The following is a 27,972-nucleotide window of genomic DNA, read 5'->3' on the forward strand; positions in this document are numbered from 1 at the left end:
GTTCAGGGCTCCAGTTAAGACACCTGACTTCTCAGCTCAAGGCCGTTGACGTGAAGGGACAGGGAAGAACATTGAACACACGGAAAAAGGTGAGCTGACCAAGCCAAAAAGTCAAGTAAGCTGGGTGATGGTCTTCACGCACCTGGGGTGACAGGTTGTCGTACAGCTCCAGTTCCTCTAGGAACTTGAGACAAAGCGCATAATAGCCAAGAGCTTCTCGATGCTCTCGACCGTCTTGGCCTTGAAAGCCCGTCCCTTCCCCGAAATAGACTGGCTCCTTGGTGAGAACTCGTCACACCTCCATATGCGGTGGAAATGCCATGAGCCGCATGGCTGTGCTATTTAGGACAGCGGGTGCGTGCAGAAGCCTGCTCATAGCGGGCATTGAGACATTATGTAAAAGAAGGAGTCACTGGAGGTGGGAGGATCAGTCGATGAGCCCTGATAAACGATCGCGAGCTGCTGGCGATCGAGAATCCGATCGTAGTGTGAAACCCCCGGACGCCCGACAAGCCATGGAGCGACTTGGCTTGCTGCGAAGTGGGAATGGCACCAACACTCGAGGAGCAGAGGGTATCCGCCTGATGCATGGTTCCGGATCATGGGCGTGACTTCCCGCGAGCAGCCATGCTCTAGGCGCTTCATCTGAACACGAGGCGCGACCTCAGCTTATTCCTGGAGCATGTATGAACGGGGGTGGCCTCCGAAGCCCTTGTCCGGACACAACCGTTATACAGCTGCCACAGCGCCACAACACGAGGACTTCACAGTACTTGCTTGAAGCAACTCAGTCTTTGGAGCTGGAAGCCAGGAATACCCTCTGTCTTGCAGCATGGCGGTCTGTAAAGATGGCCCCCAAAAGATACGACATGCAAACTGGGCAATCCCAAGTTGCAGAATTGGAGTTAGTTGCTCACTCATCAAGGTCCATCTCGAAGGTTGTGGTGCTCTGCAGCTCTCTTCCTGGGCAAGGGCTCGTACTCGTGGAACAGGCACGCAACGTACGGGGCACAGGTATACCTGTTGGTAGGCCTCCAAAGCTCTTGCCTTGCCACATCCTTCTTCAATGGCGGCGTCTGTACTACCGCGGCTTGATAGATGAGGCAAGTTTTTGAGACTAGCGACTGGGTTTAAAACATGTCTTTGCACTGTTCGTCGAGAACTTTCGAGCTCGATCGAGATGGAAATATCAGAAGCGCAGTTCTGCGTCAAAGAAACGGCGGCATGCCACTCCAACACCGGTTCACGGCATGGTGGCTTGCCGGGACAAGATCCCAATGGCGGGCAACGCCGGGGCTGGGATGAAAGGACCTGGGCTACACCTTCACGTCCTGACGATCAGGCAGAGAACCGGGCAAGGGGGGCCTTTTGGTGTTGAGTCGGGTTGCTCAGAGGCAGTGTGTTTGGTGAGGTTGCACATTGTGCGTGAAAGACATGATGCGTTCAAAGGATCTGGGCAGGACTAGAAACGAGGAATGTGTAACGGGATGTTTTGTTTGTGTTACACAGGTGCTCTTGAACTGGTACTGTAGCTGCATTCAGACTTAGCGCTCGAGTAGGAGGGCAAGACTATGAGGGCGCATAGAAGCGTTGGTTCATGGTGTACAGGAACCCATGGCAGGACGAGGCGCAGATCAACAGGCTAGCAATGCCCCGGTCAACAATAGATTCAACAACGGTTGATATCCATCAGAAGCAGCGGATGAGGGAAGTGAACAAAGGTCAAGAACTAGCATACCATCGTAGGTAGGTAGTTGAGGTAGTGCAACGCAAGGAGGAGGTTGCTAATAAGGTTTTGGCAGCCGTTCGGAGGGCCCCCGGGCGGGAGGGGAACCCGTCCGAGAAGGGCCCGACCGACGGTACTGTAGGTGGAAGGAGCTCGGCCAAGTCACTTCCGAGAAAAGGCCCAAGATTTACGAAAAAAACCATTCGTCAATCTTTTTACGTACTGTAACGTTAGTTGGGGCAGTCGGCCTCAAGCTCGAGTTGAGAGCAGCGGTCTAAGGGCCGTGGTGGTGTGGTGGGAGACGCCCAGTCCGTCATCGAGCCTTATTTAGGGCTGGAATTGCCAGAAAAAGAGCCCACAGGGCACTGTGTATGAGCAGAGGGGGAGCCAGAGGGGTGTCGTGCTCACCGACGGGCTTGATTTGGGGCTTGTGGCTGCATTGCATTGCGTGCTCCATGATGAGGGCAGATATAGCACCGTTGACTGGAGGGAGGGCACTGTCCCGCGCAGTCAGTGCTGCTCATCTCAAGATACGGGCCCTGCCCTGCCCTGCCCTGCCGGCTCTGATACCTGCAGCAACCATGTGCGTACGGAGCCTTCGGCAGCCAGCAAGCCCCAGGCGCAAGGAGAGCGGCATCTTAGATGCCGGGTCCTAGATGGACGAATGGAGATCGGCATGGTCGGGTTAAGGTTGGGCCAGGGAATGCCCCAGGGTGTCGCACTGGGCAGTGGCGGCGTCAAGCTTGTGATTGCTAAGCCTGACAGCAACCGCCGGATTGTATTGTTTCCCCGTGCGTCTAGGGTTTGATGATGGCTTCGACTGGGTTGTCAATGCTCTTTACTCTACAGGTAGACCGGTGTCAGCAAAAGGCGTAATCTGAGACGGTCTTGCTGGTTGGCAGGGCAAGAGAGAAGCAACAATGCCTTTATCTGCATCACTCTCCGTTGAGAAACGGGAAACGGATACTTCGGGGTCTGATGCCGGCCGGGGGTGCTCGAACGATAGGCCCGCCTTAGTACTGCAACGCCGCCAGCAGGACAGGGTTGTCCTTAGACTTGAAGGACTGTCTCTCCCCTCTCTGCAATGCAATGGATGCATGAGGAATCCACTTCCACGTTAAATGAGTGGCAGTTGTGATGCCGTCGAGTCGGCGGTACCTGTCTCTTGGAAGCTTTGGGGTCGTGCTAAGGCGAGCGGTGGGAGTTTTAGTGCCTTGGCCCTGGCGCGTCTGCAGATTGTCAAGCGGCAGTTTTGGCCCAAGCTATCCCCATGTCTTGTCCATACTGTATCTGGGTTTCCCATCCGGTGGTGCATCTGGCCTGGTGGTGATTTTCAAGTTTCATCTGCTGGGGATAGCGGCCTTTGTTACTAATAGGACTGATTAGCGCATGTACCTTGGGTTGCAGAGGCTCGTACTGGCTGTGGACTCAACTATGCCTCTTGTAGTTTGCCCGTCTTGATACATCGAGTACTGATGGAGTAGGATTGAGTCTGGATTACGGATATATGGCCTTGAACCGAGGCATCTCCTCTTTCATAGACGAGAGAGACGAATTGCTTTATTCCCCTCTTTCACTCCACCTAATCCCACTTCCTCTCCTCTCTGCCTGTTCCATGGTGGTGTCTCTCAGTTGTCTTTCCGTGACACCCACTGCACTGCGCCGCTGTGCCCCGTCCTCCCTGGTCTGGCCGCCTTCCATTTCAATTTTGAGCCTCGAGGCGGTAAATAAAGTCTGAGAGTGGGAAGGAAGGAGGTACCCTGCGTGCCTGAGGAGGTGCCTCCCGCTCTTGCCCACCTCGTCGAGCCAGCCTGGTCTGAGAATAGCCGGCCTTTCCCCTCCGCATTAACACGTCCTTCCTCTTCTATCCTTGATTTTGAACATCTCCTTCGCCTCCAATCTTCACTCTCAAGGCTCCAGTAACGCCTTTCTTACCAACACGAGCTGGTTTTCGTCTGTGGGCTTGAACTCATCCGGTGTCTGGCTTGACACTGTGTACCTTCCCTATTCGGGACGCCATCACCATCACCATCACCATCGCCGGAGAGCCCCCCCCACAGTTTCCGGCAAAAAACCACCACCCTCATCTCCACACATCCCAACATCCCGCTAAGCTACCTTTACAAGCGGCGGGTACGGTGCCGCCCTCAGGACCCGGGGCGCGTGCTGCCCTTTCTCGGCCCTTTCTCGTTCTCTCATCAGTCGCCTCGCAAACTTGAATAATTGGGCCGTACTAGAGGCCGTTCATTATCAGCCGGACTCTTTCAACGCCCCGAGGTTAAAAGAAGGGTCCATCGTCTTGGCAACAAAAAGAGAGAGACACGGAGAGAGCAAGAGCTAAAACAAGAAGCTTGCTCAGAGACATCCCGACTAGACGACCAGGCGGCTCAATCAACAGCAGACGGACAAGACAAAACACCGAGCACAAGATCGTCATCCTTGCTGCGACGGCCGCAGACTTGACAGGAAACCCATCCATCTCCTCGCTGAGCTCAACTGGCAAACCGCCGACTCTCAAGTTACACAAACATGTTTCAGTTGCTCTAGCACCTGCCGCCAGAAGCTTCCTTATAGTAGACAATCCCAGATCCTTGGCTGTTGTCTTGCTCTCCCCCCGTCCCCTCCCGCGCTTGAGAGCACGACTCTATCACTTCCCTCCCTCTCCTTTATCCGCCTATATTGCATGCGCCTTCCCGTCTCCTCTAACCTATTGGACTCGTCAAGTCATATTTGCGGATACACCTCCTCTTATCTTCCCTCGGCTGTTTCTTCGTCCCGAACTGCTCTTGGTCCCGCCTGTTCGCTTTCATCCCAAATTTATCATCCGAGCCGAACCCGTCTTGATTTAATTGTCCTGCTTATCGGCCCCCAGTCCACACAGCCGGTGTGTTCTAATACTCCTGTCTCGGACTGTGGTTTTGCTCCCGACTTAACGGCGAGGAACCGCCATGTGAAGCCGTCAACCACATAGGACCGCGTGAACCGAGAGCTTGTGAAGTCTGCACCTCGGCGGCCCTTTCATCATGGATCGAGATTCTGGAGTAGCATCAGCTTCTACTGCTCAGAAGGCACCTGATGCCTCAAACCAACAAGATGATGGCAAAGACGACCCGGATCGCAAGAGGAATAACATCCGCAAGAGGACAAAAACTGGTTGTTTAAGTGAGTCTGCAAACCCGCCACTCCTGCATGTTTGCTTCAAGAGCTACATTACTGACGTATACTCCCGTAAAGCTTGTCGCAAAAGGCGCATCAAATGCGACGAGGGCAGGCCGACGTGCAATAACTGCATCAAATCCAAACGCCAATGCGAGGGCTACAGCCAGCGGGTCATCTTCAAGGACCCAATGGGTGCGATACAAGGTGGTCCTTTTGGTCCTGCTTTGTATCCCCCGGGGTCTTCGCATCTCGTCAGTCACTTACAGGCAAAGGCCTCGTCTCAAGGTCCGTTGCCCATGATAGCCCCCAAGCCGCCCTCCTTCAGCTATCATGGGCATCAACATGTGCCCTATGGGCACTACGCCCATGGACAAGGCCCGATGCCCCCTGGCGCATACGATTTCAACGCTCCTGCTGTTCCGCATTCATACCACCAACCTAATGGCATGATGCCACCCGAACCTCGTACAGGATACGCCGGGATTCCACAAGAGCATCGCCCGCACCATTTCGGTCCTCCGACTAATGGACAGAGCAGTGAACCCTATGCCGATGAACCATATGCTAGTGGCAGCCAAGCGAATCCTGTTCACATTAAGAAAGAGCCACCCGAACCGGTGAGGTCAGTACCGGAATCCGCCCTTGATTACGACTTGCCGGAAGACGATGCCTCGATGGGGGAATCAGACGATGAAACTCGAGATCCCCGAGAGGTTCTTGGACCGGTGATGAAGCACTTCAATGGTACATGGGACTCGAATGGGACTCGAGTTCGAGCTTTTTCCACGTTTGCCCAGTGCAACATACTCTCTGACTATACCGCAACAGCCCGGATATCTGAACTCAAGGATCCTAGGATGCTGGCTATATTCATGCACTTCATTCAGGTGACAGGTCCGAGCATGTCATTGTATGAGAGGCACCCATTCGACCATACTGGCGAGAACTCGTTCGAGGCTACTCCCAAAGGAGCCAATAATCTTTGGAGCTGTAAGCCTTTCGTCTCTCTGATATACGTCCTGCCAAGAGCTAACCGTTGATAAGACACCTTTCCTGTCATATCCTTGAACCATCCCGCGCTACTTCATGCCATGCTTGCTCTGGCGGCCTTGCAGATAGCAAAACTGCAAAAAATTCCAGCTACTGCGGCCATGAAGCACTATCACCTGGCAATACGTAGGATTGCTAGAAACGTCAACACACCCCTCAGGCGCACACAACCTGCAACGGTCGCAGCAACACTCTTACTAGCATACTTCGAAGTTTGGTCATCGGATCATACCAAATGGTGCAACCATCTGTTTGGTGCCAGAATTCTGTTTCGTGAAATACCTTTAAGGGAGATGTCGCGGAGATATCTGCCGGTGAAGCGGCTGAAACAGGCAGAAAGGGATGCCCGGAATCAGAACCAAATGGACAGCTTCTTTCCTGGTTTCCTGGTAACACCACAGAGTGAACTCAACGACCTTGACTACAACCTCCTTCACACACTCTCGGGTCATGGAACCACGCCAGATGACTATGGACTGGGCAAGGAGCAACCGGCTGACTCGCCCAACATCACTGTGACTGACAGGGATATTGAGCAATACGAAAACGTGCGGGACTTGTACTGGTGGTACTGCAAGATGGATGTGTATCAAAGTATGCTTGGAGGCACCAAGTTATTGTGAGTTATTCATGCGTGTGATGGTGACATAGCTAACCGGCCTAGCATGGAATACGAGTGTTGGTCTCAATGTCCGCCCAGAGCGCCCATCTCTAAACTGGAAGCTATGTTAGTTGACCCGCTAATGACTTGGGCTCAGATGGGCTTCTAACACTGAAGATCTAGATATGGAACATATGATCATCTCATACTCTTGCTTGGGCGCCTCGCGGAATTTTCCTCCAAAGATGTCTCACGAAAAAGAAGAGTAAGCCGTGCTAAAGGCCCTCCACCTGGAGCTGGCAATGGTTCGCCGCCTGCATTCCCTGGCATTGTACCCACGACTGGGAATTTCAAGGTCCCAAGAGGCTTCACACCCCCGGCTGGGTCATCGCCACAGAGCGACTCAACTGATGAACATGACCCTGAAGCCAGCTTCCAAGCTGCCCTCCAAGAGTGGGAGGCCATCAAACATGCATTCGAGGTTTTTGAGAACAGCCTGGGTCCTGAGTTCCAGCCTCTTAGACCGGAATACTCGGATAAACGGGACTCACCGTTTGGAATGACGATGCAATACCGGACATTTTCAGTGGCCGGGATCTGGATGAACTACTATATGGGCATGATCCACCTCTTCCGGACTCACCCTTCGATGCCGCCGGCCGCGATGCAGGCGGCTGGAATGTCGGCGCGGCAGACGGCGCAATATTCAAACAAGCTGGGTCGAGTGGCAGCTGGTCTATCAGACGACTGTTCGCAGATGACAGAGATAACCTGTTTGGTCAGCGCAGCATTCATTGAGAGCTGCTTTTGCTTGTTTGTAGCAGCTATCGAGGTACGTGACTGCCACCTGGAGGAAAGGCACTGGACCCTGAACCGGAGCTAACAATGCTATAGTACCAGGATGATGGGCAGCGGCGCTGGGTCGTTCGTCGACTGCGTGATATCGCTCGACTGACGGGCTGGCAATCTGCAAGGCGGATTGCTGATGGATGCGAATCGTCTTGGATCAAGGCTGCGCAGCTCGGCCGCGGCGCGCCATATGCTCGCACGACCGAAGCTGGTGTTGTGCCCATTTCGGTGTGGCAGAATCCACGACGTATTGACCGAGTGATTCAAGAACTTGAGCCGAACGAAGACCAGCGGATCGTTGTGGCCAAGTCAGAACGAGCATCATATGCTCTTGGTTTGTTGAGCGTCGAACGAGATCTGGAGCTCCTAGAACTCAAGGATGATGGATAGGGGAAAGACATGGTCTTGGATAGGGAGTAAAGAGGTGGGTAGGACCTGGGGTGTTGTTTATATCTTATAACGCGACATGAATTTATGGATCGCATCTTTAGTGCAGATGGCACTTGGCAGATAGAGTAGCTGCATGGAGAAGTAGGTGGGATTGAAATGATAGACGTGATGTGGGTGGTAGGAATCGAGATTTTTGGTGGGATCATTTCTGGGTACCTGTTGGATCCATACATTAATGATACATAAGAGGGGCCTTCCTCAGAAGGCCATCCATGGGCGCCTAGATATTTGTCTACAACTTCTTCCCTGGATGCCTTGGTAACTCGCGGTTGCACGCCGACCCAAGATACGCCGAGATCAAGATTCTCTGTCTGTCTATTCGTGGATTCTGTTCATCATTAAGCAACCTCATCAGTTGGCGGGCAGCCGCTCTACGACGGTGGCCATCTCTTCGTCTGTGTATATTCTGAAGCCCTTCTCCCGGGTTACGCTGGCCAGCTGCACGTTCTTGGCATCTAGCTTCTCCTCCATGACCTGCTTCAATGTCTTGAGGACAAGAGTCTCTGCGTCTGTGAGAGTCAAGGACTATGGGAGAAGTGTTAGTTGGTCACAGTTCAGCTGCGCGGGGTCAAGAAGGGAACCCACCTTGTGGTATTCGTTCTGAAGCTCGGCCTGGGCACCCTCCGAGCCAGAGCCAATAGCCTTGGCGTCGTAGCGGTAAAAGGTGCCACTGGGCTCAGCGTGGAACAGCTGGGGGCCGTCCTCGTCGAAGCCAGCGATGAGAAGGGCAACGCCGAAAGGACGGCTCATGATGGTCTCTTCACCGTCGGCACCCTCGCCGAAGCGCAGGGCAAGGTCGCAGATGGCCTGGGTGCAGCTCTCGACACGAAGGGGCTCGTTGTAGTTGAAGGAGTGGGACTGGCACTCGACACGGGCATGCTCAACCATGGAGCGGGCGTCGGCCTGGAGGCCCGACATGGCGCAACCAATGTGACGGTCGATCTCGACAATCTTCTCGACGGACGAGGTCTCGAGGAGGGTCGAGGTGACACGCTTCTCGACACCGAGGATGACGCCCTCCGAGGTGGCGACGCCGATGGCCGTGGAGCCGAGCTTGATGGCTTCGAGGGAGTATTCGACCTGGAAGAGACGGCCTTCGGGGGAGAAGGTGTTGATTCCCCGGTCTGGCAGAGGTTAGCGTTGCTCTGGGGAGTGAACGATGGCTGGGAGAAGAGAGGAAACGGTCGACATGCCGTATTCGGATCTTGCCATAAACATCTTGGCGGTTGTGATGGACGGTTGGTAGCTAGAGAGGGCGGGGAGAGGGCTCGAGGGGGAGCAGATGCGAGGTGCAAGACTGGTGTTGAGGCGGATGAGCAAGCTTGCGTGAAAGAGCTTGCCAGACGGTAAAGGGAAGAGCTGGTGAGAGGGGCTGAAAGACCAGAGCGAAGATGGATGATGGTTGACGATGCGGAGGATGCGAGCTCTGGTGGAGTTTAGAGCAACATGGACCTCAGCCAGGCAAGCACTCCGCCTACGTAGTAGCCGCGCTGCGGCGTTAGTGGCTAGAGGCTTGCAGCCTGGATTTTTAGTGGACGGGAGGTGCTGAAGCCACACCTACACGTTTTCACCGCCACAGTAAGAAGCTCAAGTGCCGGACGAGGCTGAGGCTTGAATGCTTGAGCATATAAAAACAATGCTTCAGTTATACAACGACAGCAAAGCCAATTAATGCGAATGAATTGATTTTCTCTATATTTCATACTACATCAAATACACTCATCGCCTTGTTCCCAGTCACCACTTTTACGTAGTAACACAAGCTCATCCATTTATTTTGACGCGACGAAACAAACCCCACGTCACGTCGTCGCGCGATTGGGCACACACACTTACAGCTTCCCCAAGCCGACCAGTTCCTCTATATCAACAACCCCCGGCCAACATCCGCAACCGCACACCCTAAGTCCCCGGGCTTCTATCTGGTCGAACGGCGCAGGGACGCCCTCTCAATGTAGGACGACCAAAACATGTCATCCGGTGCACCCAGAGCATCGGGCCGAGCAAGCGCCAGCGAGCACCGCGAAGAACGGCCCCGCGTCTCCGCCAGGCATACCGATAGCTTCAAGAGCGAGCGGTCCGAGTCTAGCAAGGGACCGTCGCCTCATCCGGGGAGCTTCCCGGGCGTTCATAAGCGCACGGCGTCCGGGAACCCAAGGCCGACGAGCCGCAACGTCGAGGAGAGGAGATATGAGGAGAGGAGGGTGACGGAGCGCACCTATGAAGCTCACCTCGAGCGTGCGGTGCCTCGAGCGACGAGTCCGGATAGGGCCACTCGACGGAGAGGCCCCTCGGAGAGCAGGAGTGCGTCGGAAGCACCGAGGCACAAGGCGCCCGAGGCGCGACAGCGGGATTCAAGGGCTGAGACCCCTCAAGGTATGACGACCCGTTGGACATTCGATAGCATCAAGGCTGACCATGCATGAAGCACCATGGAACCCAGAAGCAACCCTCCTCCCACATACTACAGCACCTCTAGCTTCTCGAATATCCATCCCGCCTCTCGCATCGACCGTACCACAAGCCCCTCAGCCAAAACCCTTGGGGGAGCTGAGCCTCGAGCTACAAGAAGCCGCCATCGTCGAAGACCTGCTCTACGTCTTCATGGGATATGAAGGGCAGTACATCAGATTCGCCAAGGGATACAACCCCAACGAAGAAAGGGATAGGCTGTCTGGACCGAGCTTCAGGACGCTCCCCGGTCTTGACCCCAGTCTACAAGACCTGACGCTGTCGATGCTCAAGATGGCGACCTACTACTCTGCCCTTGAAGCCTTTGTCGATGTCCAGAGTCGTGAGGAGTTTGGCGCCGTCAACCACGCCCTATGTGCGTCAATACGCAAGTTTCTACACGACTACCTGGTCATGATTGCACAACTCGAGACACAGTTTCTCACCAGTGACACATTCACGGTGCATGTGCTCAATATTCACACCCTGTCCACGAGACAGATGATGCTGCAGCTATACATGTTGGCTCACGAGCTCCTCAAGAAGAACGCCCTGCTTGATGAGGAGACGGACGAGTCCGAGGATAGTGCCGACGACTTTGAAAATATCCTGGAAACACTGAGAGATGGCGGTGAGCTGGTGCCCAACAACATGACGGGAAAGAAGATATGCAAAGGCGGAATTGTTCTTGGCTTGATCACGAAGCGCCTCGAGTCCCTATCGGGAGACCCAGCAGCCCGAGCTCTACTGACAACACTATTGCGAGATGCGAGCAAACCTTACATGGTCATGCTCAACGAGTGGCTTCATCACGGTGGGATTCATGATCCCCATGCAGAGTTCCTGATCAAAGAACAGAAGAGCATCCGCCGCGAGATGCTAGAGCAGGATTATACGGACGACTACTGGGAGCGACGATATACTATTCGGGAACAAGATATCCCCCCTCAACTCGAGGGCGTCAAGGGCAAGGTCTTGCTTGCCGGGAAATACCTGAACGTCGTCCGCGAGTGTGGCGGCGTCGATGTCGGCAAGGTTGTGAAAGACGTACCCGTCTCTTTCGACGACAGCCGGTTCCTCGAGAACGTCAATAACGCATATGCTCATGCTAACGAGTCTCTCATGCAGCTGCTGCTCACAACACATGCGCTGCCGGCTCGTCTCCGCTCTCTTAAGCACTACTTCTTCCTCGACCCGTCCGACTACTTCTCCTACTTCCTCGAGCTGGGTGCCTCGGAGCTGCGCAAGCCTGTCAAGTCTGTCAACACGGGCAAGCTGCAGTCTCTGCTGGACCTGGTGCTGCGTCAGCCGGGAAGCATCGTCTCCCTCGACCCCTTCAAGGAGGACGTCAAGGTCGAGATGAACGAGACAACCCTCACGAAGGCTCTGCAGCGCGTCGTTAACATCACGGGTATTGAGCAGGGTGAGGCGTTGCAGCCCCTGGCCAACCAACCCATCGACAACGACAAGAACGCCGTCGGCTTCACCTCTCTGCAGCTTGACTACCTTGTCCCCTTCCCAGTCTCCCTCGTTATCAGCCGCAAGACCGTCTGGCGATACCAGACCCTCTTCCGTTATCTCCTCTCCTTACGCTACCTCGAGTCGCAGCTCTCCACCACCTGGCAGACGCAGACGCGCGGCATCAGCTGGGCGCACAAAGGTGTCCTGCGTAACTTGGAGATCTGGAAGCGCCGCGTCTGGACTCTCCGCGCGCGTATGCTTGTCTTTGTACAGCAGCTGCTGTACTTTTGCACCGCCGAGGTCATTGAGCCCAACTGGACCAAGTTCATGTCGCGACTGCGGACCAACGAGGATGCTACAGGCGTGAACTCGGGCCCAGGGGTATCTACGCGGACTGTCGACGAGCTGATGCAGGATCACGTTGACTTTTTGGATACATGTCTCAAGGAGTGCATGCTCACCAACAGCAAGCTACTGAGGGTATGTACACATTAATCTACCCCCTGGCGTGACACAGTTACTAACTTATCGTCAGATTCACTCCAAGCTCATGCAGACCTGTACCATCTTCGCCGCCTACACAAACTGGCTCACCCGCGAGCTCGAAAAGTCAGACCCCGACCTCTCCGGCGCAACCAGACCGTCCACCATGACAGCCGATCAGTGGAAGCGCTTCCAGGCCACAAAGGCCACCCAGCGAGGTTCGGCGGCCCACGACACGTCCACCGTCTCGGCTGCCGGCGCCGGCGCTGGTGACGCCGAAGCTCGCATCGAGAACCTCTTTGAGATCATCCGCAAGTGGGAGGGCAATTTCAGCCGTCACCTGCAGATCCTACTTGACGCCCTGAACCACTATGCGGCCACCGAGACGGTCGTTCTCCTAAGTCTGTGTGCGAGATTGAGCACTGCCAACCAGGGGACTGAGTATTCTGGCCTGCGCCACGAGGATGAGTCTGCTTAAGGGCTACTAGCAATATGATTCCTTGCCGGTAGTAGAGTGATGGTGGATGGACCAAAAGGGGGGCACGAGGCTGGCGTTAAGGGGTTTCAAGACTGGGATCATTGAGAGACTTAGATACCACCAAATCGATCAATCAATCAATCAACCGCATCATGGTTGACTTGTCAACTTGAACTCATTTTCCCTATTCATTGAATGAATACCTTTGAATACCCGCTGTCTATATGTCATCACCCCTCTATCATTAACCTTGGCTGCTCATGACGTCCATGGGGCAAAAGCCCGTCAACAACAGCAACAACAGTACGCCACGCCATACGCAATCCCAGAACTGCCTGCATTTTGTGGTATCGGAGAACTGCTCAACTCAACGCTCATGCCATCCCATTCAACCCCTTAGTTATTCCCATGACGCAAAGAAACCTCTCGCGAGAGCCAGGTGTATGCCCCCCCCCCCCTTGCCAACCAAGTAGCGCACAACGAAACGAAACGAACCAAAACGAAATCCATGTATATATGCCTGCGCGCTCACGCTCCAGGATGATGCTAATTGAGCCCGAACCGGCTCACTGTGAGTGAGCAGAGAGAAGAGGAAAAGGCAGAAGAAATGAAAGAAATCAGAGGTCAAAAAACACACCAAAAACGCCTGCCCGATGCAGCGTCCGTCTTTCCATCCAGTCGTGCAACCGACTGTGCAGTGCAGTGCATGTCGTGACTCATTTGAAAAGACTGCGAAGGTCCATCAACTTTTGCCGAGCCGCCTCGGCCTTATCCAGCGTCTTGCTCTGTCCGTCCATACTGAGGCTGGCAAGCTTCATCTTCTTCTCCTGAAGCTCCAGCATCTTCTCCTCGAAACTATCGCGCATGATGTACCGAACTGTGCGGACAGGTCGCTTCTGTCCCAGTCGATGGACTCGGTCGATAGCCTGAGCCTCTGCCGCCGGGTTGTACTGAGGCTCCATCACATACACGTTGTTGCCTGCTGTCAGGTTCAGACCCAGTCCACCAGCCATGATGGACACAAGGATGACATGAACTGTGTTGTCCTCGCGGAACTTGTCCATGGCCGATGTTCGGAGGGTGCGGCTCATACTGCCGTCCAGTCTCGTGAACTTGATTCCAGCGGCATTGAGGGCTAGCTCGATGAGATCCAGGTGCGAGGTCCAGCCTGAGAAGACAACAGACTTGTAAGGCGGCTCAGAAGGATTGGCCTCACTGGCCGCTTTAGCCTGCAAGAGCTCTTCGACCAGAGCCCGTGTCTTGGTATGAGGACCATCGTACTTGTCGAAATTCTTGACCGAGTTCCGTGACTTGGTCTTGGCTGGACCATCATGCTCCGCGTCCACCTCCCTACGGTGAAGCTGCACGAATGCATGCTTGACGTAGGCGTTGCAGACTGGACAGTATCCAGACGTCTCGCCTGGTGCCATCAGAGATCTCACCCGGTCCTTGAATGTCTTGATGCAAGATCGGCAGATGACGTGGAAGCAGGGAGTCATGTATCCTAGAATGTCATCCTGACCTTCAGCTTCGATGTTGGAGCTCTCGTTAGAGCCAAGCTTCCTGCTGCACTCGATACATGCGTCATTGTTGGTCTCTTGCATGAGAGTAAACATTTCGTGCGCCTTCTGGTCCGACAGAGACGGCTTGTCATCTTCATCGTCGTCATCGTCAATATCGATTGCCATTTCTGCCGACATTCCTTGCAGGGCATCTAGATCAGCGTCATTGAGCAGATCTTTGCCGTGCGCGCAAAGCAGTCGGAGTCTCAGGATGGCCTTCAGAATATGGATATACGTGTTTCCGCCAAGGGCCTTTCCATTGTTAATTCCGGCCAGCACCTTGACTCGATCCTGGGCGTTTCTTGCGAAAAGTTCGTAGATGCTGCGCTCCTCGGGGCTGAAATCAAGCTTTATCACAAGATCCTCTCGAGGAGGCAGGTTAATCTTGTCCTTAAGTCGGCGTAGTGTGATCGTGTCGACGAGGACTCGTAGCTTGGGCACAATTTCGGGGTCGCACGCTTTGAAAGGCTCCACGATGTAACGGAGAAACTTGCTTCGATCGTGGAAAGGATGGAGGCGGAGGAAAGCGAGCAGGGCTGCCAGATCGTCAAGTCGATTCTGAACAGGGGTTCCGGTGACGGCCCAGCGTCTATCGGCTTGCAGTCGACAAATCGCCTTGAATTGTAGAGTTGAGTGTTCACGAATCATATGTGCTTCGTCCAACACAATTCTAAACCACCCAAGTTGCTCCAGCGGGTACAACCCATCCTTCTTCTTCCGGCGAGAGCTGAGCTCGTTCGAAACGGAGCCGTATGTAGTAATGACGAGGTCAAAGCCGGCCAGTCTTGCAGGATCCTTGATTCGGTTGGGCCCGTGGTAAATGTGGTAGTTGAGAGTACCAGGCCGAATATGCTGCTTGATCTGTTCCTCCCAGTTGGTAACAGTGCTCAGAGGGCAGACAAGCAGAGTAGCCTTGGAGTTTCGCATCAGAGGTGTCAAGGCAAGGCTTGGTTGCTGGGCGAGAACATCATGCCTCGACTGCCTTTGCTCCGGAGCTTCTGGCTGGATCGGAGCTCGTTGCTCCCACTCGAGTGCTTTGTCGGTCGAGGATGTGATTAGTGAGAGAATACTCAACGTCTTACCAAGACCCATCATGTCAGCCAGGATTCCACCTCGAGTTTCTGCCGGCGGCCTGGATTGGGTCTGTCCAGTGATGACATTGAGGAACAGCCTTTGTCCGGCCGGGCCTATCTTGTCCTGCCAGAATGATACCATGGTCTTTTCCTGCGCCTGCACGTCTCGGGGCTGCTCCCTGGTTGACATGAAGAACAATCCTTGCTTCTGATGCTTAAGCAGAGGTGTGAGGATGTTTGAGGAAGGTTCCATTTCTGGCAGATCGTCGTTTCGCGTGAGGGAGTCGAACACGCCCATAACTTCTGAACGAATCTCCTCAACGGTACGAGTAGTGACGGTGCTGGTGAAGGAACCCCCTTGTCCATCGGCTGAAGAGGTGGTGGAAGAATATGATCTCGGGGCCGGGGGACGATATTCGAGAACGTGAGGATTCTGAACGCGAATGCCCTTCTGGACCAGGTAGGGGGCTAGCAACTTCTGGTTGAATTTGCTCAAGTGCGCGCCCACATTGCGCGCATACTTGACGGGCCCGTACATGACAATGTCAAGAGTGTAAGATCGAGAAGTCGGCTGGCCAGGTTCCTCACCGGGTTGCTTGGGTTGTGGCGGGATCCGGCATTCTGTTCTCAAATGAATATTCGAGTCGAGAAGAGGAGCAACAGCACGGGCACTTGCAGCTTCAACGAGACCAATGATCTGCCGCGTGTGGTCGTATGCTTGTATTTTGAACGATGTATCGCCCACCTGCCTCTTGAGTACGACCTTGATAGCGGGTTGGTAGCCTGGGCCCCAGAGGCTCTGCACAGAGCCTGGCTTTGGTGAGGGAACCCGGCTGCAGCTCAGCGCCGCCTTGATCATACCATAGCAAACCTCCTCGTCGCGAGGGTCTTGTATGACTACCTCTTCATCATCGTTTCCTAAGCAGGTTAGCAAAGAAGTACAAGGGATGGCAAGCATTTAGACATACCACTGGTGAGGTCGACAGTCATGGCTGGCGAGGCAGTTGAGCTGTTAGCCTCTTTGCGCTTCTCCTGGACATATCCTCCCAAAATCCCGCTCCCGCCACGGACCGTAGGAGCTTGACCATCATGAGAGCCTTCTCTGTCCTCCACTCGTCGTCGCTTGGCCTGTGGAACTACCGAACGATACTGAAGGTTGTTCATACGCTCAATGAATGCACCGGCGCCATTGGTTCCGTTTGTGTAGCTGCTTCCTGGGGTGGATGATCGACTAGATGGACCGGCAGACGGGGTATCATTTGGACTTGCGAACTGAAAGACGACGGGGTTATTCGCCTGCGGTCTCTGCAGATTTCTTTGAAGGTTCTGGGATGGCGAAAACTGCCTCTGGGCAGTGTTGGTGAGATCTGGACTCGAGGGCGCCTTGCGATTTGGCTGCAGCAGCGCGGCGGGATTCCATGAGGGAACGGCGTTGGCGGAGCGAGATGACTGGCCTGGACATAACGTTAGAGGTTAGGACGGAGTAACGGACGAGATGAAATGAAACAGATCGCTTCACTTAATCTAGCCTCATCTCCTTCACGAGCTTAACATACCATTTGTAGCCATCTCTTTATCAAGGCCGCAGGTGGCAGGCGGCAGGTTGCAGAGTAAGAGTCAAATTCGCGAGAGGTGTTTCGTGGGTCGGGTTCATGAGAACAAGTGCCGCTCTCATGACAAGAATTACTGTCACGTGGTTGCGGGCGCAAGCAGGTAGCAAGTGTGAGAAATGTGCGACGCAGAAGGGCAACGAGCGAGGTGCAAACACTTGGGCGCAGAGGCGAGAAGTGCAAGGTGCTTTTGGAGGGTTCAAGGTTGGTTGAAATGGAGGCGATGATAAGCGGCTCGATATCAAATGGAAGGCGAGCGAGGGGCGAACAAGGAACAAGGGAAGGACCTCAAGGCCCGGCCCCACGGGTAAGAGGAATAATGGAAAGCCGGCAGTTGAGAGCCTATGCAAGGTCTCTGTTCCCTCGAGCCGCCCTGGGCTTTGTCCCTTTTTAATAAAGAGGTGCAGTGAGAGTGAGAAGGAAGAACGAGGTGAGGTTCTCAAGGCAAAGTGTAGATTTAGAGAAGCACGTCCCTCGGCGCGTGACAATGCGTGACTTGCAGGCTGCATCGACGGTGGTCACAGGGTGGCTACCTATCCGGGCTTAGCCCAGGCGGGCTCTGCGGGGCATCTGCATCGAACAGGAGCACATGATCAAAGAAGCATTCGAGGCTTTTTCCCAAAGTCTGACAACGGAGCGTACGAGCCTGTTTTTCTGGCGCCAGAGACGCTTGTTGTGAATGAGACGATGGTGGGCTGTGACAGGGGTGCCTGGAGGGGTGATGGATGGCCTGAGATGGATTCAGTCCCTTGATGCACATTGTCGTCCGTATTCATTCACTATTAGCCTCAGGTGTGAATTAGCTGCTGTTGACACAATGTAAGACGGATTCGGTTCTGTAATAGTGGGATACCCAATCGTCGGTGCCTGGAATTGGGTTATTGACTCGTGCTGACCAGGCAACTTGAATAAGAAGTATACTTGCTATCAGCAGCTGAATGGTCCCTCACACTCACAATGCCCATCCATCAATATCTACAATGGCACATGACCGCATTCCGCAGGGGCCAGCTAAACTCTGATAGCTGCCAGGAAGTCAAAACAAATTAATAGCTCAAAGACTCTCCACGTTGTCATAGCTCTCCCCTCCAGAAAAAGAGCTTTTATCCCTAATTGATTTAGCCAGGAGCAAGCATGTGTTTATCACCAGTCCATCATGAACTCATACTTATGATGAGGATGGCGATGATGCATGCAGCCGCGCGCTTATGTAATTTCAATTTAGAGAATTTTCGAGGCAGCTGCTGCCCTGACTGATGGCAGATGCCCGCCCGTGCCGCCCTCCAACCGCTCCACTAACAATTTACCGTCCGTTGTGTGAATTTTTGGTGCCCCACCATTTGACAACACGGCCCATGAACCCCCGCTACTGAGCTAAACCTCCACGTCGAGCCTCATTCAGCCTTTATCGCCTGGAAACGTGACCTCATCTTTAGCCGTCACCCTTGACATTGCAGCTCCACAGGCCCCTCCGAGCCTTCACCACAGGCATCTCCATCCGTCGTCACCGCCACCGCCGCCATGGACATCACCAAGTTTGTTGTCCAGGGCCGCGACCAGGCGCTCCTCTATGGCGACTACTCGTCCTACCACCAGAGCCTGGCCAAGCGGCTGTTGAGCTGCCGCAAGAAGCTTGGGGTCGTAACTAAGAATCGCGGAAAGTTCCAAGGCCCCGTCAAGGTCACTGCGGAGGAAGTCGCCAAGAACAACGAGTGTGTATTACTTGGAGCCTCAACCCGAAGCTACTAACCCACGCTCCAGATATGTCAACCTTCTTCTCCTCACGAGCGAACGAGCCTGGGCTCAGGCCATGAGCATGAAGTCGAGTCGTTGGAGCGACGTCAAGAAGCGATCCCACATCGTCTCCCGACTCGTCAAAGCCGCCCGCACCTCTGATGAACTTGTCGAGGCTCTCTCTCAAGCCGATACCTCTGGCGCCACTCCCACCGACATCCTCGAGGCCAAGGCATATTCTTCATTGATCCACGGAAGCGCTGCTTTTGAAAAGAAGGCCTGGGATACTAGCTTGCGAAGCTATGCGAAGGCTCGCGTCATCTACAGCGCTCTGGCAACTATCACCAAGGGTGATATCTTCAAGGATCTCCTCTCCGAGACTATTGACCCCTCTATTCGTTACGCTGCGTATCAATTGCAGACGCCCCGAACCGTTCCGATTCCCACCATTGCTCGAAAGGCCTTTCCCGAATCCGAATCTGAACTCGCCAACGAGATTAATCAGATCGATCCCAGCATTCTCAGGTCAGCAGAGGAGGCAGAGGATGGCGTTGCCAGTGCCGAGGGCGCGCCCAAGACCTTGACTTGGCGTTCCAGAGAAGTCAGCATTGAGGATGCCCAGATCGCAACGGCTTGGGGTGCCATGCTCGCTGCAAAGGAGAAACTCGCTCAGAATCTGGCGGAACCTAAGGGACGGGAGCCACATGAGCTAGCTGCTGCCTATGATGATATCCTAATGCTCAGCCAAGATGCTGTTGATGCCACCAAGCAGGCCATCGAGGAGATGAAGGGAGAGGGCGTGGAGCAAAGCGATCCCCGGATGCAGAGCCTGCAGATCACGAGAACCGCTGTCAACTTTGAGACAGTCAGCTGGAGAATTGGCCGTAACCGAGTTCTAACAGGACACCACGACGGCGCACCTGAGGAGTACGGAGCGAAGAAGAGAAGGAAGGGCAAGACTGCCGAAGAGGCGGCCAAGCATGAAAAGGAGCTTCCCCCGGGAAAGAAGCTGGCCAAGCTCAAGGAGAAGGTTGCTCTATACGACGGAACGCTGCAAAATATCGAGTCCATCAAGGAACTGCCAGGTGTGGCAAACGACCAAGAACTGGCTGACCAGATTGACGGTTATGTCAAGTACTTTGAGGCCCTCAAGTAAGTCGTGCGTCAACCCTCTTGACGATCACAACTAACAACATTATAGGGCCCTGGCAATTGCCCGCTCTCACGCCATCACTGGTAGTGCTGTTAACGCCCTTGCCCTCATCAACCATGCAGATGGACTTGTTGAAGATGCTCTGTCCAAGGTCCCCAAGGCCGAAGATGCGGCTGCTCTGAGCTTGACTGTCTCATCCACAGCTGTCGAGTTCCTGCAGACAATCCTCAACGGCGAGCTTCAGCGCCATCGCGCTCTTGTTTACATTGACAACCTCCGCAAGAACAGCAAGCAGTCCAGTGGCGTCCAACGACCGCTCATCGAGAGCCTCCATGAGTACCCCTCTGCAGGCGTGAACCTATCGCACATTGTCGAGTTCCCTCCCAAGCTGGCCCTCATCCCCGTGAAGCCCATCTTCCTGGACGTGGCCTGGAACTACATCGACTATCCTAGCAAGACGCCGGCAGCAGCGGCTGAGCCTGCAAAGGAAGAAAAGGCTGGCACGGAGGAGCCAGCGCCTCAGCAACCCAAGAGGGGCTGGTTCGGTTTCGGAAGATCTTAGTCAAAATACATCAGACCAAAAAGTGATACATCTAGGTCGCGGCTTTTCTAAGCACTCCAACCACATGCCTCCCTTTACAAATAGCGCCGTATCCTAGCCCTCGGTGTCTCGGTGCAGTTCTATCAAAAATGCCTTGTCACCCAGTCGCCCGGTCTGCCTCCATTCCAGTCTAGAGATGGACCATCTCGGTTCTATCAGCGCCGTGTCTTGGCGCAAATGATGTCGTTTGTTTACTTTCACCGCCTCGTGTGCCTCTAAGCTGTGCCCTTTTTACCTAGCTAGCTCCTCGTCTGTGCTCTTCTCTTCTTGTCTGAACTCTCATCCTTCTCAGGATCCTCGTCATGCCTTTTTGTCGGGCGGGTCTTCTAGTAATAACCCTTCGAGTTCTTCTATCCCTTTGCTGAGGTTGACCTCATCCAACATGAACCACGATTCGGTCAGCGCAAAGCCGCCACGGCATTGGCAACCTCAGCCACCTCCCTCATGGCCAGGGCTGGGTCGCCCAGCTCCAGCAACAATCGTTGCCATGGCCATCATCCTCCTCGTCATATCCATCTTCATCTCCGTCCTCCGTCAACTTCTCGAACGCCGCCTCGCCCAGCGCAGAGGCTGGTTTCTCGAAACCCCATCTGCACCCTCACCAACCACCAAAACGAAGCGCAAGAAGAAGGACGACCGCAAGGTCCGTCCTGTATCCGAGCTCGAGATCGAAGGTCGCCAGCTCCTCTTTACAGACACAACCACCCCCGGAGAGCGAGTGCCGCTGCGCGATCCCAATGCGCGGGGCTCTCTATATGATACTTTTCAGCTGCCTACAGAGCACGCATCACGATTAAAGCACGCCCGGTCTATGATGGAACTGAATGGAGGAAACCCGCTTGAAGGAGCTGATGAGAAGGACGGTTCTAAAAAGGCCAAGACGATTCATTTACATGGAGTAAACAGACTCAACACGGCGTGGGCATGGATGTCATGATACGCAAACATACAGTCATTTTTCCTTTCCTTATCTATCATACCAAATAACATCACATGAGTACATGCATCACGATCACTATGACTTGACGGACCATCAACTTCATCGAAAGCATCGATTGAGGGGGGATGTGTTATTATTCTACCTACAACAGGTTCGTCATTGTACAAGTATATGCAAACACTGACCCCCTTTCCGTACCATCATCTCGTAAAACGTCCCAAGTGATCTCTCAATAGAGGTTTTAAAGCTCCAACGCCTGTTCCGCCAACCCGAAATCAAGGTCATGGGTAAAAACTACATACGGCCAGGGCGGGATATGAATACAATGGAATACATGGAGAGAAGGGTTCTAAGCCGCGTACCCCTCACTCCTCATGATATCTTTTTTCTTTTGTTTTGTTGTTTTACAGCTCCGAGATGTCATATCCCTTAGGGCTTGTTCTCGTCCTTCTTCTCACCCTCCTGAGACTGCTGCTGCTCGCCAGAGGACTGCTCGCTGCTCTCGTTGCGGGCCTTGTGCATCTTGTCGAAGAGGTTGAGGGAGGCGACCTGGAGCTCGTCGACCTTCTCCTTGATCTCAGCAGCGGTGGCAGTACCCTCGCCAGAGAGGTTCTTGGCAACGAACTCGCGGAGAGTGGTGACCTTCTCCTTGATGGAGTCGGCCTCAGTCTTGTCGAGCTTGTCGGCGTACTCGTTGAGAGCACGCTCAGTGTCGTTCAGGACGCTGTCGGCACGGTTGGCAGCCTCAATGGCACCCTTGCGCTCCTTGTCAGCCTCGGCGTACTTCTCGGAGTCCTCAACCATCTGCTGGATCTCGCTGTCGGAGAGACCGGAGCCAGAGGCGATGGTGATGGACTGGTCCTTGTTGGTGGACTTGTCCTTGGCGTGGACGTGGACAATAGAGTCGGCGTCAATGTCGAAGGTGACCTCGACCTGAGGAACACCACGGTGGGCAGGGGGGATACCGACAAGCTGGAAGTTTCCGAGAAGCTTGTTGTCCTTGACGAGCTCACGCTCACCCTGGTAGACCTTGATCTCGACAGCGGTCTGGAAGTCAGCCGCAGTGGAGAAGACCTGGGACTTCTTGGTGGGGATGGTGGTGTTGCGGTTGATCAGACGGGTGAAGACACCACCCAGGGTCTCGATACCGAGGGACAGAGGAGTGACGTCAAGGAGGAGGAGATCCTTGACCTCACCAGACAGAACAGCACCCTGAATAGCGGCACCGATGGCGACAGCCTCGTCAGGGTTGACGGACTTGGCGGGGTCACGGCCGAAGATGCTCTTGACGGACTCGCCGACCTTGGGCATACGGGTCATACCACCAACGAGGATAACCTCCTGGATCTCCTTGGCCTGGAGGCCGGCATCCTTGAGGGCCTTGCGGACAGGCTCAATGGTGCGGCTGATGAGAGGGTCAACCATCTTCTCAAGCTGAGCTCGGGTGAGCTTCATGTTGATGTGCTTGGGGCCGGAGGCATCAGCAGTGATGAAAGGAAGGTTGATGTCGGTGGAGAGAGAGGAGGAAAGCTCGATCTTGGCCTTCTCAGCGGCCTCACGGATACGCTGGATAGCCATGCGGTCGCTGGACAGGTCAAGGCCGGAAGTCTTCTTGAAGTCCTGGACCATGTGGCGGACGAGGTGGATATCGAAATCCTCACCACCAAGGTGGGTGTCACCGTTGGTGGACTTGACCTCGAAGACACCGTTCTGGATCTCGAGGATGGAGATATCGAAGGTACCACCACCAAGATCGTAGACAGCGACGACGCTGTCGGTCTCCTTCTCAAGACCGTAGGCGAGGGCAGCAGCAGTGGGCTCGTTGACGACACGGAGGACGTTGAGACCGGCGATCTGACCGGCATCCTTGGTGCTCTGACGCTGAGAGTCGTTGAAGTAGGCAGGGACAGTGACGACAGCGTTCTTGATGGGCTTAGAGAGGTAGGCCTCGGCGGTCTCCTTCATCTTGTTGAGGACGAAGCCACCGATCTGGGAGGGGGAGTAGTTCTTGCCCCGGGCAGAGACCCAGGCATCGCCGTTGCTGTGCTGGATGATCTTATAGGGGACCTCCTTGATGTCGCGCTGCACCTCAGCATCGCTGAACTTTCGGCCTATTAATCGCTTGGTAGCGAAGAGGGTGTTCTCTGGGTTGACGACGGCCTGACGCTTGGCAGCGACACCGACAAGTCGCTCGCCATCCTCGGCGAAAGCGACAACTGAGGGGGTAGTTCGGGCACCTAATGCGTGCTGGTTAGCGGGGGGTCCAGTGAGCGAATTGATAGCTGAAACTCACCTTCCGAGTTCTCAATGATGCGAGGGACCTTGCCCTCCATGATGGCGACAGCCGAGTTGGTGGTACCGAGATCGATACCGATCACGGCGCCCTGGACCTTGCCCTCAGAGGAAGTCGACTCATAGCGAGCGAACTTGGAGGCGAGAGGGGATCGGGCGAAGGCAGCCGAGCGAGCGACGATGGGGGAAGCTCGGGGCAGCTGGAAGCGGTGGTGGTCAGTATTGATCAAGCGATTGAGGGGCAGTGATAAGACTTACAGCTCTCGACAAACGCGAAGCCAACATCTTGATTATTGTAATGGGGGTATAGAAGACAGGAAAGAAAAAAGGATGAAGGCGCAAGTCGGAGATTGAATGGGGGAGAGAGGTGTTTTACAAGATGGATGGAGGCGGAGGATTGAGAGGGAAGGGAAGCGAATTTTTCTGTCCCGAGAAAAAATGGATGCTCAGGTTTCTTCCACGGTCGGCCACTGGTCAGTCATAGAAGCCGAAGGAAAGAGGCAAGCGGCGTCCCCACTGGCCGGCTAGGTTCGGACCATGGTTATTCCCTGCGGAGACCCACTTTCAACCTCCCTGGAGGCTCTGGCCGAGTTTTTTTACTTGATCGGAGGACCAGCCGATGGCGGTGAATGTAGAGCATTGAGATGCGGGAGCAGGGAGGAAGTGCATGGCTGCAAGATGAATATCTGATCTTTGCATATCCCAATTGAGGTTTCTGCTCATATCTTGGAGTTTTGGCCCTCCGCCGGACATGAAACTCCAAAACGCAGGCACTGCAAAGTCCGAATGTGCGGGGCCAGAAGCACCCATCACCAGCATCGGACTCGGCGATGAGGGCCCGAGTTGCGCGCGCTAAACAGCCCGCCGAAAGCGCTTCCACCCCCAGCCACCACCGAAGCCCATTGCCCCGGAGTGGAGCAGAGAAAAGAAAAGCTGCACCGCACGTGATACCGTCCGTGCTTAAAGCTCGCCCCCCGGACAGGGAGCTTCGGTGCCACCGGGTTTGCGACAGGTTCATGCAATTGGCCTCTGAGATGGATCTAAGAGGAAGTTTGGCCTCGGCGGAAGAGACAGGACTCTATGCTTGACTGGGCCCGGCGTTGAGCGATCGATTGCTTTGCTCTCAAGTATCGGTGTCATTGAAGCTACAGACCTTAGAGATGTCTTGGTTACCTCTACTATTTGCCATAGAAAAGAGTTTGAGGAGGTACCTGTCATAAACCAAATTGCTGATGCATCATGATGTAGCTCTCCAGCTGCCAGGGTGCGCTTATCCCACTTCCCGTTCAAAGACGCAACCTGTCTCTGGATAAGCAGGCTGAACAAAAAATCCATCATTGGCTCTGTTGCTGGACCAATAATCTTGATCCTGTTCTTTTGCTCATGTCAGCACACCTAGCGGGCGCCATATCCATATCCCAGTGCTGTGGTACTGTACTTTGCTTTACCCCGACTTGAACTGGCAGCCGCTGAAGCTCCATTTGGTCGGGTCTGGATTAACCCAGTCGCTACCTACATAACTTCACCACCTTCATCACGCCAGACGTCATTCGCACGCTACATAAACCCACTGCCATCAATCGCACGACCCTTTGCCGCCGACCCTCGTCGCTACTTCGCCTCTCTTCATCGATTCCTCGACCATATACGCACCTGAATCACAGATACCTCCCCATCTCTTCGACTCCGCCTCCAGCTCCAGCTCCAGCTCCAGTTCTCTCGCCCGTTTCGCCTGGGCCCACAACAGCTCGCCCGCCCGTTCCAGCATCTGACCGTTGGCCATTTCAGGAGCTTAAACGTCGTCATCGCATCTCCTAGTGCCGCAACATCACCCCTATCGCCGGGTGGCCAAACGCCCGTCGACCTCTCAACTCATCGCTTTGGCTGAGGGGCGGCTTGGGTCAGGATGGCGGTAGACGAGAGCGAGTATGACTCCCACGCCGCCAGATCGCATCGTGGCATTACTACTATTCTCTGCCATCATGCCTTCCCGTGCAATGATCGCTAATAGCCCATAGGATCTATCCCACCGAGGCCCTTGTCTCGAAGCAGTCTCGAAAACATTACCGCATCCCCGTGCGCCCGCAGTACGTCATCATCATACATCCCCTTCTTGCGCTCATGCTCATGATACATGCAGGCACTGGCAATTACGCTCCCTCGTCAGCGCCGAAAAGAAAAACATTGTCTATTTCCCGGGAGGCAACGGCAGTAACCATGTCCAACGCCTAAACACCACGACACGCGAATGCGAAACCATCAAGCTTCTTACCTTTGCGCCCCGATGCCTCGTCGCCGAGAAAGGATGGCTATGCTGTGGTAGTGAGAACGGCGATTTCGTGGCGATGCGGCTCGACGACGGTAATGATGACGACAACCAGGGCTCTTCTCTCGATCTTGATCCAGAGACTCGGCTTAGCCTTGGGCTCGATTCGACCCGTGAAGGCTCCCTGTTTTCTCTGATATCACGAGCCAGACGATCCAATAAGAGCCTCATAGCCAAAAGCATGAAACTTGCCAAAGACCGAGTCAACTGCGTCACCCTCTGGTTTCCGCCAACTATTCTTGCCGCTCATGAAAGGGCCTACACCGAACCAGTGGCAATATTGGCCAACAACGACAGAACCGTGATCCTAGTCAGTCTTCGTGATTTCGACCAGAAGGAGAAAATCGAGCCTCTGGATGTAATCACGTACCCCGACTTTGTAAACCGCGCCCTCATATCTCCAGACGGCCGCCTGCTGATCGCCATCCTCGACGACCCGTATCTCTACGTCCACCAGCGAGTGAGGAAGCCCTCGGAATCATCGTCAAGGTCGAGGGAATCCACAGGATATCAGTGGGAGCAGACTCAGAGGATACTTCTCAAGAGCCAACGCAAGGATGACAAGACTGATAGTCGAGGAAGCTTTGCCGCTTGCTTTTCTGAGTCCGGCGCATACCTTGCTGTTGGCACCCAGCACGGCACCATATCAATCTTCAACGCTGCCCTCCTGTCGAATCCTGATGCCGATCCTCTCATAACGTCCTTCCAGTCTTCGCGGCCACACAGTGGCCCAGGCGCTGTCAGAGACATGGCATTCTGCCCAGGCCCATACGGCATACTAGCCTGGACGGAAGATCGAGGACATGTTGGGATAGCTGACATGAGGAGTAACTTTACAGTCCGTCAAATTGTTGACATTGAAGAGCCAGGCTTCGAGCACATCAACATCCTTGACCGAAACACAATTGACCCACGACTTTTGGAAAACCGCCGCGATCGACGAGATAATACCACTAGTCCAGGAGGCAATGAGAGTTCAAGGCGACGACTAGAGATGCTTGACACACTCAACAGCCCCCTCACCGCAAACGAGACTTTGGTTCTCGAAGCCATGCAGCTCGGTCGCCGCAACCGAGAAAGACAGAGAGCGACCGGGACAGATGATAGGCCAACAGCTGCGACGAGCACCTTGTGGGCAGAGAGGTCGACTCGCCGACCCACCAACGACGATTCCGGGAGGCCTGAAGAGCGGCGGAGCAGTAGTATTGGCCGTGCTATGGGAGACTTGTTGGGTACCTATCGTGCTGGTGATCGCCTTCGCGGAGCTCGACCAATCGCGCGGGATACGTCTGACACCCCTGAGAATGGGAGAAGGTCAGACCAGCGGTGGATGGAGAGTCTTGGAGAGACTGTGGCGATGCTTCGGGAGCAGCGCCAGAGGCAGGACTCGTCCTATCTCACCGTCCTCGAGATCCTTCAGGCCAGAGAACGAGGCGGCGACCGTGACCAAGATGACACTTCCATCATAGTTCCTTTGGTCAACCAGGTCGTCACACGGTGGGAGGACGATCATGGAGGCCTCGGGATGCCGCCTTCGCCTGACAATACTGCCGGACTGGCCTGGAGCGAAGACGGCCGCACCCTGTGAGTATTACCTCGTGTCCAAGTCGGTATCCCTTTCTAACTTTGAAACAGCTTCGTTGGTGCTCAGAACGGCATCTACGAACTCCACGTCGACGTACAGAGCCGAAAGTTCTGTCCTAGTGTTTCGATGAGGTGAAGGAAGGAGGAGGACATGACATGATTTGCTGGCGTTGGCGGCTTTTCTTGCGGTCTCTTTGGGAAGACCGATGCGCTTGTTCCCAAAAGTGATGATGACACATGACGACGATGGTTGCTTTGCTTTGCCTTTGCTTTGCTTGTATGGACGTGGGATACCTTTGAGAAATATCATAGTTCCTTCTGGCGGCGTTTTTGATTCTCGCCTCGGCCAGCCGACTACCCTTCGCTACCTAACCTATGGTAGGCTGTCG

General features: G+C 54.5%; 8 protein-coding genes across 8 annotated transcripts; 5 read left to right on the plus strand and 3 right to left on the minus strand.

The window, feature by feature from the left end:
• Nucleotides 1-4,749: 4,749 nt before the first annotated feature.
• NCS54_00246400 (Zn(2)-C6 fungal-type domain-containing protein) lies at nt 4,750-7,775 on the plus strand (the record flags this gene model as incomplete). The annotated part of the gene is made up of 5 exons (XM_053148062.1): nt 4,750-5,875; nt 5,930-6,554; nt 6,600-6,662; nt 6,720-7,368; nt 7,431-7,775. 5 exons carry the CDS (start codon nt 4,750-4,752, stop codon nt 7,773-7,775), a joined length of 2,808 nt encoding a protein of 935 aa, XP_053004037.1.
• A 411-nt stretch (nt 7,776-8,186) lies between these two features.
• On the minus strand, nt 8,187-9,053 carry NCS54_00246500 (Proteasome subunit alpha type; the record flags this gene model as incomplete). The annotated part of the gene is made up of 3 exons (XM_053148063.1): nt 8,187-8,360; nt 8,421-8,959; nt 9,029-9,053. 3 exons carry the CDS (start codon nt 9,051-9,053, stop codon nt 8,187-8,189), a joined length of 738 nt encoding a protein of 245 aa, XP_053004038.1.
• Nucleotides 9,054-9,805: 752 nt separating this feature from the next.
• Nucleotides 9,806-12,708, plus strand: NCS54_00246600 (Spindle pole body component; the record flags this gene model as incomplete). Its single annotated transcript, XM_053148064.1, has 3 exons — nt 9,806-10,211; nt 10,264-12,227; nt 12,283-12,708. The coding sequence occupies 3 exons, from the start codon at nt 9,806-9,808 to the stop codon at nt 12,706-12,708; spliced, it is 2,796 nt and encodes a 931-aa protein (XP_053004039.1).
• A 716-nt stretch (nt 12,709-13,424) lies between these two features.
• Nucleotides 13,425-16,912, minus strand: NCS54_00246700 (SNF2 family DNA-dependent ATPase; the record flags this gene model as incomplete). The annotated part of the gene is made up of 3 exons (XM_053148065.1): nt 13,425-16,261; nt 16,312-16,797; nt 16,900-16,912. 3 exons carry the CDS (start codon nt 16,910-16,912, stop codon nt 13,425-13,427), a joined length of 3,336 nt encoding a protein of 1,111 aa, XP_053004040.1.
• A 1,562-nt stretch (nt 16,913-18,474) lies between these two features.
• Nucleotides 18,475-20,402, plus strand: NCS54_00246800 (Signal recognition particle subunit SRP68; the record flags this gene model as incomplete). The annotated part of the gene is made up of 3 exons (XM_053148066.1): nt 18,475-18,665; nt 18,715-19,839; nt 19,889-20,402. 3 exons carry the CDS (start codon nt 18,475-18,477, stop codon nt 20,400-20,402), a joined length of 1,830 nt encoding a protein of 609 aa, XP_053004041.1.
• Nucleotides 20,403-20,823: 421 nt separating this feature from the next.
• NCS54_00246900 (Hypothetical protein) lies at nt 20,824-21,378 on the plus strand (the record flags this gene model as incomplete). The annotated part of the gene is made up of 1 exon (XM_053148067.1): nt 20,824-21,378. One exon carries the CDS (start codon nt 20,824-20,826, stop codon nt 21,376-21,378), a length of 555 nt encoding a protein of 184 aa, XP_053004042.1.
• A 432-nt stretch (nt 21,379-21,810) lies between these two features.
• On the minus strand, nt 21,811-23,958 carry NCS54_00247000 (Hypothetical protein; the record flags this gene model as incomplete). The annotated part of the gene is made up of 3 exons (XM_053148068.1): nt 21,811-23,618; nt 23,675-23,873; nt 23,932-23,958. The coding sequence occupies 3 exons, from the start codon at nt 23,956-23,958 to the stop codon at nt 21,811-21,813; spliced, it is 2,034 nt and encodes a 677-aa protein (XP_053004043.1).
• A 1,621-nt stretch (nt 23,959-25,579) lies between these two features.
• NCS54_00247100 (DUF2415 domain-containing protein) lies at nt 25,580-27,719 on the plus strand (the record flags this gene model as incomplete). Its single annotated transcript, XM_053148069.1, has 4 exons — nt 25,580-25,599; nt 25,692-25,760; nt 25,814-27,583; nt 27,635-27,719. 4 exons carry the CDS (start codon nt 25,580-25,582, stop codon nt 27,717-27,719), a joined length of 1,944 nt encoding a protein of 647 aa, XP_053004044.1.
• Nucleotides 27,720-27,972: the final 253 nt, after the last annotated feature.

This window comes from Fusarium falciforme, chromosome 2 (genome assembly GCF_026873545.1).
Source record: "Fusarium falciforme chromosome 2, complete sequence".
NCBI classification, from domain to species: domain Eukaryota; kingdom Fungi; phylum Ascomycota; class Sordariomycetes; order Hypocreales; family Nectriaceae; genus Fusarium; species Fusarium falciforme.